Source organism: Trachemys scripta, chromosome 1 (genome assembly GCF_013100865.1).
Source record: "Trachemys scripta elegans isolate TJP31775 chromosome 1, CAS_Tse_1.0, whole genome shotgun sequence".
Lineage (NCBI taxonomy): Eukaryota > Metazoa > Chordata > Testudines > Emydidae > Trachemys > Trachemys scripta.
Genome location: NC_048298.1, coordinates 213459280 through 213473397, shown reverse-complemented (window position 1 = coordinate 213473397; position 14118 = coordinate 213459280). Strand labels below are relative to the sequence as shown.

Here is a 14118-nt window from a genome sequence, read left to right as displayed (position 1 = left end):
TAGTTCCAATTTTTAGGAATCAGTGTCTGCTAAGCAGACAAGCAGACTTGCAGTGCCTGTTTATTTCCTGGGCTAAGGAGTCTTTTACTTTATGCAATAATAAAGAATGTTTTCAAAGCCAAAGAATCCATTTATTGAAAAGAAACAAGGGGGTGGAGTGGGGAACAGTACAATCACAGATTCGCGTATGTCCTGTCTGGTGTGCAGTGAGTGCTGCACTTCAGCACAGCGATACTGCATGGTGATGGGGGTTGAATGCAGAGGGTAAGGTTCGTGGTTTTCAGGGCTGGGTGGTGAAGATACTGGTGTTGGAGGCAGTGGGTGGCGTGAAGAACACGGAAGTTGGGGAAAGTGGGTTGGATGTGACAGTGGGGCACAACAGAAAGAGTTTTGGGACAAGGGCGGGGGGGGGGAAGAGGAGTGGCGTTTGCGGTACTGCTCCTCTTTCTGCATGGCTACCAGTTCCTGGATAGCATCTGCTTGGCGCTCCAGGATGCTTATGAGCCTATCAGTGCTTTGCCGCCGCTGCGCTGTGTTTTCCTGGCGGATCCTGCTTTCTCTCTCCCTCCAGTTCTGTGCTTTCTCATTCTTTTTAATAGATTGCCACATCACTTCTTGCAGCATGTCTTCTTTGCTTTTTCGCAGTCTCTTCCTGAGTCTTTGCAGTCTCTGAGCAGGCAATAAGAGGGATGGCTGAGGTCTCAAGGTTGATGCAGCTGTATAGGCAAAAATGCAACATTTAACAGAGGCAGCATTGTTTATACCAGACAAAGTAATGATTCCCCCCGCACTTAAGGAGTAGAAAACACACAGGGTCTACACAATAGCATAATTTTTCCGTCCGAAACAGAGCACACACATCCCACGGGAGCCTCAAAATGGTGAGTAAGGGGGACTGATTGTTTCAGGGCTGCACTGTCCTCTGGGTTTCTGTGCCTTGGGGAGAGCCAACAGCTTCAGGGGGCACCTACACTGAACACTGTCCCAACATTTTCCACAGGAGTTCGTCCTGGACGATATCTCGCTGCTGAGGGTGACCTGGGAAGCAAGGGAGGGTCTTCTACTGCAATGTGGCTTCCGCCCTGGCCCATATGCAGCTTGCCTGTGTGCAGCAATGGTCCCCCCGCCCCTCGCAGCACAGTGGCGCGGACACGTTAGCTCAGCTGGGACAAGGACCACAGTGGCTCTCCCGATAAACCTGCGCAAGAGCATTGCACACGTTCTGGATGAGACATTCGAGGAGATTACCGAGGCTGATTACCGCGATGTGATAAACCACATCAATGCACTATTCCGCATCTAGGCATGCATGCCTAACCCTCCTCTCCCAAAGAGCCCGAACCGAAAAAATTCCTTCCCGAAAAAAAAAACGCTTACCAGGAACCTGCTCTTCGGTTTGTCCTCCACCAAGTACTGGCCGCTGCGACTGGCTACCTTCCTCCTGGCTCGAGAAGAGCTCCTGGCTGCATGGCTCCAGGGATTCCGGGGTGTCTCCATCCGGCCCACCACCATCACTCCCGTTTTCCTCCTCCTCCCCCTCCACACTGGCTCTGAAGTGTCCACGGTGGTGCTCCGAGTGGAGGTGGGGTTAACCCCAAGTATCGCATCCAGCTCTTTGTAGAATTGGCAGGTCGCAGGGGGAGCACCTGAGCGGCAGTTTGCGTCGCGGGCTTTGCGGTAGGCACTCCGCAGCTCCTTCACTTTAATCCTGCACTGCAGGGCGTCCCGGTCATGGCTCCTTTCCATCATGTCCTTTGATACCTTCCCGAAGGTATCATAATTCCTACGGCTGGAGCGCAGCTGGGACTGTACAGCTTCCTCCCCCCAAACACTGATGAGGTCCAGCAATACGCCATTGCTCCATGCTGGGGCTTGCTTGGCACATGGCGGCATGGTCACCTGGAAAGATTCGCTGATAGCACTCCACACCACTCTAGGCTGAGCAAACAGGAAGGGGATTTTTAAAATTCCCAGGGAATGTAAAGGGTCGGTCACATGGTTGGTTACCTGAGGCCAGGGCAGTAGAGTTGAACTGATGACCAGAGTGGCTAGAACAGGCATTGTGGGATACTGCCGAATAATTCTGGAGGCCATTCACAGAGCATTGGGCAGCCACACTGGCGCCGTAGCGCAATACTCGCTATTCCTCTCAGAGAGGTGGAGTACATGCAGCGCTGCAACCACGGAGATACAGTGCTGCAAATGCCTTGCCACTGTGGGCGGGGAGTGAGTTACAGCGCTGGGGGAGCCTTTACAGTGCTGTAACTCGCAAGTGTAGCCAAGACCTACGAATGCCCTGCCAGAAGAGAATATCAAGCAACAAGAGTAACCATTCAAATATTAAGTTGGTATTTAAACACAGTGTGTATATAATGGCCATTGTGATGGTTTTAGGTATTTTGATATAGTTTCAACATTACCCCCAAATCCCTTTATTTTCTGGATTTAAATTGGAAACAAGTAAATTCTCTGAAAATATTTTGATTTTTTTCCCATTGCACAGAAATTTTATATATTTCCACACCATTGGTTTTGTTTCTGATGCAAGAACATTTGCAATTTAGTAGGTTCAAGTTCTGCTCTCAGGTACACACATCCAACCTGTAGTAAGGTATGTGAGGAAAGACAATGAAGATTACTTGGCTAACAGAGTAATGAAATATGGACCACCACTGATGCAAAACCAGAATATTTCATATTTATTTTTCCCTGCGCCATACTATATGATACAATTAACAGCAGAAATTATTTTCTGCTTTTTTTTGGCATAAATTTCATCTTATGTTCTACAACAGGTATACAACGTAAGAATGGTCATACCGGGGTCAAACCAACAGTCCATCTAGCCCAGTATCCTGTCTTCTGACAGTGGCTAATGCCAGATGCTTCAGAGGGAATTAACAGAACAGAGTAACTATTGAGTGATTCATCCCTGGTCATCTAGTCCCAACTTCTTGCAATCAGAGACTTTGGCCTACCAAGAGCTTGGGGTTGCATCCCTGACCAGCTTGGCTAATAGCCTTTGATGGACCTACGCTACATGAACTCATCTCATTCTTTTTTGAGCCCAGTTATACTTTCGGCCTTTACAACATCCCCTGGCAAGGGGTATGCTGACTAAGTGTTGTGTGAGGAAGTACTTTCTTTTATTTGTTTTAAACCTGCTGCCCATTAATTTCATTGGGTGACCCCTAGTTCTTGTGTTATGAGAAGGGGTAAATAACACTTTCTTATTTACTTTCTCCACAGCATTCATGGTTTTATAGACCTCTTTCATATCCCCCCTTAGTCATCTCTTTTCTAAACTGAACCGTCCTCATCTTTTTAATCTCTCCTCGTACAGAAACTGTGCCATACCCCTAATCATTTTTGTTGCCCTTCTCGTACTTCTTCCAATTCTAATATATCTTTTTTGAAATGGGATGAGCAGAACTGCATGCAGTACTCAAGATGGAGTCATACCATGGATCTACAAAGTGGCATTATGATATTTACTGTTTCATTATCTAACCCTTTCCTAGCAGTTCCTAAAATTGTTAGCTTTTTTGACTGCTGCTGCACATTGAGCAGATGATTTCAGAGACTTATCCACAATGACTCCAAGATCTCTTCTGAGAGTGGTACAGGCTAATTTAGAGCTTATCATTCTGTATGGTTTTCACCTATCAACACTGAATTTCATCGGGAATTTTGTCACCCAGTCTTGTGCGATCCCTTTGTAACTCTTCACAGTCAGCTTTCGACTTAACTATCTTGAGTAATTTTGTATTGTCTGCAAAAAACTTTGCCACCTCACTGTTCACCCTTTTTTCCAAGATCATTTAGAATATGTTAAATAGCACAGGTCTAAGTACAGATTCTTGGGGGACTTCACCATTTACCTCTCTCAATTGTGAACACTGACGATTTATTCCTACCCTTTGTTTCCTATCTTTTAACCAATTACTGATCCATGAGAGGACCTTCCCTCTTATCTCACGACTGCCTATTTTGCTTAAGAGCTTTTGGTGAGGAACCTCGTCAAGGACTTTCTGAAAGACTAAGTACACTATATCAACCAGATCGTCCTTGTCCACAGGCTTGACGACACCTTCAAAGAATTCTAATAGACTGACGAGACATGATTTCTGTTTACAAAAGACATGTTGACTCTTCCAACATATTGTGTTCATCTATGTGTCTGATAATTCTATTCTTTACTCTAATTTCCACCAATTTACCTGGTACTGAAGTTAGGCTTGCCAGTCTATAATTGTCAGGATCGGCTCTGGAGCCTTTTTTTAAAAAAATGGAATTACTTTAATTATCCTCCAGTCATCTGAGACAGAGGCTGATTTAAGCAATCGATTACATACCATATTAGTAGTTCTGAAATTTCATATCTGAGTTCCTTTGAAATTCTTGGATGAATACTATCTAATACTGGTGACTTATTACCATTTCTCAATTTGTTCCAAAACCACCTCTATTGACCGCATCTAGTCTGTGATGGTTCCTCAGATTTCTCACATAAAAAGAATGGCTCGGGTATGGGAATCTCCTTCACATCCTCTGCAGTGAATATTGATGCAAAAAATTCATTTATCCTCTCCACAATGACCTTGTCTTCCTTGAGTACTCAATTAACATGTTGATTGTCTAGTAGCCCAATTGATTGTTTGGCAGGTGGTTGTTTCTGATGCACTTAAATTTGTTGTTATTGGTGGCGGTGGTGGGTGGGTGTGTTTTGCTATTTGCTCTCCAAATCTTTTTTTTGCCTGCCTAATTGCACTTTTACCCTTGACATGCCAGAGTTTATGCTCCTTTCTATTTTCCTCAGTAGAATTTGACTTCTAATTAAAAAAAAAAAAAAACAGCAATTTACATATTAGGAAATACAGAGAGCGCTACAGAATGCAAACCTGTAATCTTGCTTCGAGGGCTTGGATGGTAAGAAAACCATTCTCTTGTAGTTCTTCTGTAGGAGGAAAATCCTCTTTACAATTGATGTTGCTCTAAAGAAAACAAAACATCAGTCTACCAGCTGAAAGCAAGGTGCAGCTTATTGACATATAATTATAGAAGAACCTATGATGAGAAATTACAAAACCACAAGGACCATAATGTGCAATAAAAAAAAAATCTTATCTACCAAATGAAATTAGAAGTTAATGATAAATATCGCAAAGACCAATTTATGAGAGGTTAATTAACAAGCGCCAGGCTCTTAATTAAGTGTCTTTGGTTGATCAGAAAATGAACAGTGTAGCAAGTGTTGCTATATGAAGTATCAACATGAAGCCTCTTCGGCAGCATTATTTTAATTTCCCCAAAGATCTTCTATTATTGACTGTCACGTCAAGTCAGACAGTTATTTCAATTGATTCTTGTTTGTTATAACCTCACTATTAAAATCATAAGGCATTGTATTCAAATTCAAATTTAAGGGGATTTGATAGCATATGTACAGCTTCACTTTGCAGAAATATTTCTATTAATATATTGAGGTTCTGTTAATGAAATTTCATTAGCATGTACTGAATGGGTAAGAAAAGGTAAACTGAACTTACTTCATAGCTGACTTCTCCCAAATCTGTTATAATGAATGTACTTAAACTATCTGTATTGGATTCGTTCTTAAAAAGCAATAAAATTTGTTCAGTCCCAGTGCCAATAAAGTCATCTACCAGAACAGACGTCACTTCTTGCCATCTGGAAGCAACCTGCAATTAAATGCAATATTAAAAATGTATACACCTTTTTCTAAGGTATTTGAGATTCAATTTTGTTACAGTTTGCCTACAATTATTCACTTTTTAAAAGAGCACATAAGAGAGCAATTACTATATTTGCACAAGCAGGTACTTTTAGTCTAGGGCAGGGGTGGGCAAACTTTTTGGCCCAAGGGCCACATCAGGGTTGCGCAACTGTATGGAGGGCCGGGTAGGGAAGGCTGTGCCTCCCCAAACAACCTGGCCCCCACCCCCATCCGCCCCCTCCCACTTCCCGCCCCCCTCTGAACCCCCAAACCATCAACCTCCCCTGCTCCTTGTCCACTGACCGCCCCCTCCCGACACCCCTACCCCCCTGCTCCCTGTTCCAACTCCTATCCACACCCCTGCCCCCTGACAGCTCCCCCTCCCTGGGCTCCCACCCCCTATGCAACTGCCCTCTGCTCCTCATCCCCTAACCAGCCCCTCCCAGGACCCTCCCGCCCCTAACTGCCCCCCCGGGATCGCAACCCCCATCCAACACCCCCTGCTCCCTGTCCCCTAACTGCCCTCCCAACCCCTATCCACATTCCCGCCCCCTGACAGGCCCCCCGGGACTCCCACTCCCAACCCTCCCTGTTCCCCATCCCCTGACAACCCCCCCACCCCTGTCTGCCCCCCAGGATTTCCCGCTCCCTACCCCCTTACCAGCAGCAGGAGCTCGCAGCCGCGACACCCGGCCAGAGCCAGCTGCGCTCCCCATGCTGCCCAGTGGGAGTGGCAGGCCAGAGTGCTGCCAGCGTGGTTGTGTGGGACGGGACGGGGACTAGGAGCTCAGGGGCCGGGCAGGACAGGCCCATGGGCTGTAGTTTGCCCACGTCTGGTCTAGGGGCTGGACCCATGGTACTGTGAGCTAAAGTCTCAAATTCTGTTCCTAGCTCTATCATTGACTAGCTGTGTCACCATGGACAAATTAGTTATCTTCTCTGTCTCAAATTTCCCCATCTGTAAAGTGCATATAATTTTTTTAAAAGAAAAGTCCACTTTTCCAGATAATGTCTTTCAAATACTGCAACTTTTGAGTGTTTAGTCTTAAATACAATTTACAATAAGAATTTTCAGAATTTATTGAGACCTGTGATTTAGTCATGTGATTCCCACCAATATCAAGATAGTTGTAGAGCTAAATTCTGCACCATGTATGGAAAACTAGCTTATTCACAGAACAGTTAAGGAGATGGTAACTTCAGGCATTTAGAGCCCTCCATATTCCCTCTCAAAGCTCAAATTACAAACAAAAATATCAAATTAAATGTTTATGTCAATTAGGTCCATTAAATGCAGAAAACTGAACAAAAAGGGTATTTTGTACACTTTTAAGGCAAACTAAGAGTTTCCAAATAAAGCAAAATTATGCTGCCAAAGCTCTGCATATCAAGAAAACACTAATAATTCACACTGCCTCATGAATTTAGGAAAACTAAAGCCAAAAAACGTCCATGGGCTTCACCTGCTGCATTTCTTTGTTGCCAAAACGTCAGGGAAAGTTAGTAAAATTCAAGCAGCAAATTTAAATTTGGGGTCAATATCAATTCAGTTCAGTTCTTTAAAATGGATTATGTAAAAAATTCATAACAGAGTCTTGCTATATGGGCAATTCTTATTCTAAACAACTTTTAAAATAGGAATAGGGACACTGGCCAAGTCTCAATTTTTTAATTAAGCAACTGAATCATTTACTGGTTTTTTTTAGACAAATCACAGAGCAACACTAGGAAAGATGTACCCTACTGTTCTTAGGTCATTTTAATGGAAGCAACATAAGGAGGAGCAGAGGGTGAACATTAACCTCTCTCTTGTGGGAACCTGACTTACAAATGTAGATGGGGAGAGGAAACAGAACCCTTAAAAACTTCCATTGTTTCTAGCTATATAAGACCACAATACCTGAAAGCTGTCTCTCTGCACAGCACAGACATTTCCAGAAGCAAATGACACAACATATAGCACGTCATTTCTGCTTGTTGTTGCTACTTGTATTGAACAGGGCTCCTCATATGGAAGCTGGCAGATACCTTTAGGAAGACCATCTTGGAACCAAATCAACTGTTTTTTGTGGGTGATGGCAACAACTGATGTTCTGAATTGGCTTCTTGATATCGCAGTCCTGCAGACATGCACACAAGATATCACGCTGCTATAGGCATGAGGTAGAAAATGGGTGCCAGTTAATACTTTCTGATTTTCAATTGCATATACAACAAACTCACTACCCCAGATGGCTCCATCTGATAACGAAAGTGTTTGCCCATCTTTTTCTTCTGGCAAACAAGCAGTTCTCGTCCCTAATACTACGATGCCTTCATTCTCAATCTCATCCGCCCATTCAATGGAAGAAAACTGAACAGAAGCACTTAGCACTGTGCAAGTTTTGGTAGAGACATAAAAGAGTTTTTTGGCATGTCTCCATAATACTGTTGGACCATTAAGCAACCTTATATCATTTTTCAATTCATAGTCCAATTTAAAATTTAAGCACTGTTCAAATTTGTTGGAGCTGTGAAGCAACAATAAAAAGTATTTGAAAACACTATTATTTTTTTTCTTTTTCATCAAAATACAGGGGAGATTAATTCCTGTTCTGAAGTCTGCTGTACAGCTGCAACGAACAATTTCAATATTCAAGCTCCCACCATGCATGCTGAACAGTCCTGAGGATTTTTGAACAAACAGCTTAGTGCCACTGTCATATGCCATTCTGTTGACATGTAATCTTGTTGTTTTTTCAGCCGCACATTTTGCTTTTGACAGCTGAAAAATGAGGACTTCTCCATTGTAAGATAAGATGTTTTCTTGTTCATCTGATACCATTTCCCTTTATGGTTATTCCACTAAATGAATTCTGGACGGCTCTCCATTTTTCATTAGGATAATTTTTCTTTGAACAAAATTTGTAATCCAACCGATCTTTTTCAATCTACAAAAGTAAAAACGAAATAAAAGCTTTTTAGATTAACTGAATATAAGTCACAAGGATTGCACATAGAATCATAGAATATCAGGGTTGGAAGGGACCTCAGGAGGTCATCTAGTCTAATCCCCTGCTCAAAGCAGGACCAATCCCCAGACAGGTTTTTTGCCCCAGATCCCTAAATAGCCCCCTCAAGGATTGAACTCACAACCCTGGGTTTAGCAGGCCAATGCTCAAACCACTGAGCTATTGGTTACAAGCCAATCATATGGTCCCTACTATAAAGTTCTGACCTTAATGTGATGTTTGCCACAGTTATAAATGCAGGACTAGAATCAAACTTAGCAACTTTTTAATCAAATATAGATAATCAGTAACATTTTGTGGTAGAGATTAGAGATTTAATATTTTTACTCTTAATATGACAAAATATATTTTAGTTAGTTTTTGACATTGTTATTTACCAAAATTATTAATTTACTGGCTGTCAACAATTCTACAACATAAAATAATTTATTTCATTTAAGCTATTTGATAAAAAATTCTATTAAGTTGTTTCACATGTATGGAATCATGAAAATTCAAGAAGATAGCTCTAGGAAGAAATTAAACAGATCAGGAAATTGCAACTCCAAGAACTCCCAAACTATTTACTCAAGCATAATTCTATTTACATTTAAAGAATTTATTACATAAGAATGGCCATACTCGGTCAGACCAAAGGTCCATCCAGCCCGGTATCCTGTCTATCGACAGAGGCCAATACCAGGTGCCCTAGAGGGAGTGAACCTAACAGGTAAAGATCAAGTGATCTCTCTCCTGCCATCCATCTCCACCCCCTGACAACAGAGGCTAGGGACACCATTCCTTACCCATCCTGACTAATAGTCATTACTGGACTCTTGAGCACAGTTATACAAAAAGGTCTTTTTAAAAGACTATTTTCAGAATAAGAATACAATTATCATTGTTGCCTGGACAAAATTTTCTAGACAAAATGTAAAGAATGGAGGCAACCTAAGCCAAGTGACAAGTCACAATTTATATCCCAGCTACATATTCTTAGCAAGCTCCTGAGAAGAACAAAGGTTAATTTCCATTAGCTGGTCCCACAAATCAATAGCAACTGAAAACAGCTTGATTTATATCTAGTTTATTTTTAGCAAGGAAACAAGCAGATATTGGGAAAGTAAATTGAATTCTTAGCTGCGTTTAAAAAAAATACTACACATTGTGAAAAATATATGTTTTAAAATACGTAGCAACCATTTTAATAATACTAAATTACTTCCATACTAAGCCCTATAATTAATCTGCTCACAAGCTTCTCAAACAAAATTGCTTTTCATGTAATATTTCTCATTTCAACTGATGTGGTTTGAAAGTGATTTTTTTCATCCAAATCTGGGCCAAGTTAGTTGAGCTTTTCTGAGAAAAAAACAACACATTTTCCCCATAAGTTCCATTCAGAAGTTTTTTTCTTGGATAACAAACACATCCAAAGCAAGACGCTTCAAACTTAGCATATTAGTTCTTATTGAAGCTTAAAAAGCGAACCAGGTTTAAGGAAAACTGATCAGCTGTTGGAGACAGTTAGGAGCTTTTAAAGTAGTCGAGCCTGATCTCGAGCCTGTTCTTCTCTTTGGAGTTCGCTCTGCGGAGGCAGAGCAAGGAGCCTCTCCGAAGAGAAGAACAGGCTCGAGATCAGGCTCGTTTCTCCCGGGCTGCGTGGGGAAGAGTGCGGGCAGCACCCCCGGGACACGGGATGCTGATCAGGTGGTTTCGCAGTTTCTTTGAGCATCATCTGACCCATGGAAAAGAAGCCCTTGAGGAATTCCACCATGATTTCAATAATTTCCATCCCACCATCAACCTCAGCCTGGATCAATCCACACAAGTGGTCCATTTCCTGGACAGTACTGTGCTAATAAGCGATGGTCACATAAATACCACCCTATACCGGAAACCTACTGACCGCTATACTTACCTACATGCCTCCAGCTTCCATCCAGGACACACCACACGATCAATTGTCTACAGCCAAGCTCTAACCACATTTGCTCCAATCCCTCAGAGACAAGCACCTACAAGATTTCTATCAAGCATTCTTAAAACTACAATACCCACCTGCTGAAGTGAAAAAACAGATTGACAGAGCCAGACGAGTACCCAGAAGTCACCTCCTACAAGACAGGCCCAACAAAGAAAATAACACCACTAGCTGTCACCTTCAGCCCCCAACTAACACCTCTCCAGCGCATCATCAAAGATCTACAACCTATCCTGAAAGATGATCCCTCACTCTCACAGATCTTGGGATACAGACCTGTCTTCTTACAGACAACCCCCCAACCTGAAGCAAATACTCACCAGCAACCACACATCACTGAACAAAAACACTGACCCAGGAACCTATCCTTGCAACAAAGCCCGATGCCAACTGTGTCCACATATCTATTCAAGTGACATCATCATAGGACATAATCACATCAGCCATACCATCGGGGCTCGTTCACCTGCACATCTACCAGTGTGATATATGCCATCATGTGCCAGCAATGCCTCTCTGCCATGTACATTGGCCAAACCGGACAGTCTCTACGCAAAAGAATTAATGGATACAAATCTGACATCAGGAATCATAACACTCAAAAACCAGTAGGAGAACACTTTAACCTGTCTGGTCATTCAATGACAGACCCGCGGGTGACGATTTTGCAACAGAAAAGCTTCAAAAACAGACTCCAGCGAGAAACTGCTGAGCTGGAATTGATATGCAAACTAGATACAATCAACTTAGACTTGAATAGGAACTGGGAATGGCTGAACCATTACAAACATTGAATCCATCTCCCCTTGTAAGTATTCTCACACTTCTTATCAAACTGTCTATACTGGGCTATCTTGATTATCACTTCAAAAGTTTTTTTTCTCTTACTTAATTGGCCTCTCAGAGTTGGTAAGACAACTCCCACGTTTTCATGCTCTCTGTATGTGTGTATATATATCCTCAATATATGTTCCATTCTATGCATCCGAAGAAGTGGGCTATAGCCCACGAAAGCTTATGCTCAAATAAATTTGTTAGTCTCTAAGGTGCCACAAGTACCCTGTTTTTTTAATAGATAAGTTTGTGATAAGAACCAGCAGATTTAAAAAAAGAGGTAAATGATGAAAAAATTGCCCAGTTTGTTTATGCAACAACCTCTCCTTTCTGTATGATTGAGAACCCACACTTCATTAATATGGTTCAGTCACTAAGACCAGGATACAATCCACCCAACAGCGTAGATGTCGCAGGCAAATTGCTGGATAAAAGTGTATGAAAGAGAAATTGAGCAGTGTGCAAAAGGTCTGGAGGGTGAAATTGTTAACCTGAGTCTCGATGAGTGGAGCAATGTCCACAATGATCTTGTTGTATGTGCTTGTGAGACAAAAGAAGAAGGGAATGTCTTCCTTACAGAAACAATTGATACATCAGGAAATGCACACACAGCAGAATACTTACAAGTAGCAGTAAAAGCTGTAACAAACTGTGACAACAAATGCCATAAAAGTAAAACTCAGCCCAAACCTCAGCCACGAGTTTCGCTGTGCTGCGGGTTCCTCCCTACAGGCTGCTCAGCCCACACCTGAGGTCATCGCTCTTCACACAGCCAATCCCTTACTTCCAGGCAGAGTGACCAGCCGCCTACCCCAGAGAGGCGGCCCTGCCCCGGCCCCTCGCAGCTCAACACGTGCCCCCAAGGGGTGAGCGTTGTTCGGGGCGAGGATTGGGCTGAACACACGGGGGTGGATGGGGGCGGTCGAGGCGCTCGGTATCTGTTCCTACTTCCTAGGCAGCAGCCAGAGGCGCCCGGCGCTGCGGGGGCCGTGCCAGGCGCAGGGGCCGTTACACAGGCACGAACCTCCCGACCCCGCAGTTTCGCTAACTGCGCCCCGGCCCCGCCGCAGACCGCAACTGGCCGCGCGCGGCCTCTGCCCCACCCGCGCGCGGCCTTACCCGCCCTGTGCGCCGCGCGCGCCGACAGCTCCCAGCTCAGCTGCTCCGGGCCGGCTCCGAATGGCCCGCCACGCAAAGCATTGTGGGAAAGGAAACTGTCCCGGAAAGGCTGGCATGGGGGAGGGGGAGAGAGACAGACAAGAAATGACGGACAGGCGCTGGGCGGGGCTTTGGGAGGGGCGGGGCGAGGCTGTCTCTCAGGCGGGCGTAACGGGGGCGGACGGCGGCGGGCTGATTGACTTGTTTGGGTAGTTCCGGGAAGCGCGCGGCGTTAGTCGGCGCTCCCTTGCTCCTCCCCCCCACCCGCTGCTCTCTTCGTCACGCGCTCCCCTCCTCTTCCGCCCTGCTGCCTTGTCACCAGCTGCTGCGGGGACCGGGGAACCTCCGCGGGACCATGGCCGGCGTGAGTAGCTGCGCGAGAGCGAGGCGGTCTCTGTCCCCTCCCCCTCCCTGCTGCGGAGCCCGCTGACCCCGGGGGAAACGAGGGCGTCCGACTTGCGGGGGCTGGGGATACGAAGGACTGGGGAGGGGGACTGCTGAAGGGCATAGGGTCGGGGACAGTGGAGGGGGACCACTGGAGAGCGTGTGGGTTGGAAAAACAACAAGGAGTCTGGTGGCACCTTAAAGACTGAAGACACTAAGGAGTGGGGTGGGGGGAACTGGGGGAGAGGGGGATACCTGGGAAAGGGGTGTGGGGGTCTCATACCGGGTTTATCCTCTTGTTTCTCAGCAGCAGGACAAGGCTGCCTTAATTAGCGAAACCAGACGGCGCTTTGAGACTGAATATGTCCCAGGTTGGTACCATGCTGGTGGTGATGTCCATCTATTTTAGGGTTTCATGTGCTGTCCATCCCCAGCTGTAATGCTGGGGTAGTATTAGGACAAGTGTTTCTTCACATAGATTGCACATCACGTGGTTTGCACAACCCTTCATTATTTTGTAATGCTTGTCATTTTGCCATTCTCTTTTCCCCATGCACCCAAGTGAGTTGATGTCTTGTCCTTCTTCAGGTGAGTTGACATGCAGAGCCCTTCATTTCCCAGATCATGGGATCTAACACACATTCATGCTGTACACACTTGGTAGTTTCTGTGAAATGAGTTGCTCCTGTTTATTCCATTTTCTACTACCCAGGTGACTGCATCATAAATCATCACTGTAATTGGTGTGCTTCTAGTTGGCAGTGTTAGAGAGGAGGCCAAGGATAAAATGGGCATAGTGCTGATTCACTTTGACTCCTAATATTTTATTATTATTATTTATATTACACTAGGCCCTAAAAGCCCTAGTCATGAACTAAGACCCCATTGTGTTATACACTGTATAAAAAGACAGACCCTGCCCCCAAAGAGCTTACACTCTAAATATAAGACCAGATACAATAGATGGTCTTAAAGAGGTCTCTCTGTGTCTGTGTTGATTTTCCCTATGTCTTACACTGGGGAAGTACATA

At 44.4% G+C, this 14118-nt stretch overlaps 2 protein-coding genes across 11 annotated transcripts in view; one reads left to right on the top strand and one right to left on the bottom strand.

The window, feature by feature from the left end:
- The window catches only part of FANCB (FA complementation group B), a 29108-nt gene extending 16306 nt beyond the window's left edge, over window positions 1–12802 (bottom strand). Inside the window, exons 1-4 of one of the 4 annotated variants that reach the window (XM_034756559.1) lie at window positions 12665–12802; window positions 7638–8667; window positions 5550–5702; window positions 4902–4994 (exon numbers count right to left, since the gene is read on the bottom strand). In XM_034756559.1, the coding sequence (XP_034612450.1) occupies window positions 4902–4994; window positions 5550–5702; window positions 7638–8561 (1170 nt within the window). In that variant the 5' untranslated portion in view covers window positions 8562–8667; window positions 12665–12802. Of the gene's footprint in view, window positions 1–4901; window positions 4995–5549; window positions 5703–7637; window positions 8668–10648; window positions 10700–12235; window positions 12603–12664 lie in introns of those variants that run through there. The other 3 variants (XM_034756566.1, XM_034756574.1, XM_034756583.1) reach the window with 3 other exon arrangements.
- Window positions 12803–12964: 162 nt separating this feature from the next.
- The window catches only part of MOSPD2 (motile sperm domain containing 2), a 137631-nt gene continuing 136477 nt past the window's right edge, over window positions 12965–14118 (top strand). For 5 of the 7 annotated variants that reach the window (XR_004643833.1, XR_004643832.1, XR_004643830.1 and 2 more), the window contains exons 1-2: window positions 12965–13067; window positions 13395–13458. Coding sequence is in view for 2 of the 7 variants with exons in the window: in XM_034756593.1 (XP_034612484.1) it covers window positions 13059–13067; window positions 13395–13458 (73 nt within the window). In the remaining 5 variants the exon portion in view is untranslated. The remainder of the gene's footprint in view (window positions 13068–13394; window positions 13459–14118) is intronic. The other 2 variants (XM_034756602.1, XM_034756623.1) reach the window with 2 other exon arrangements.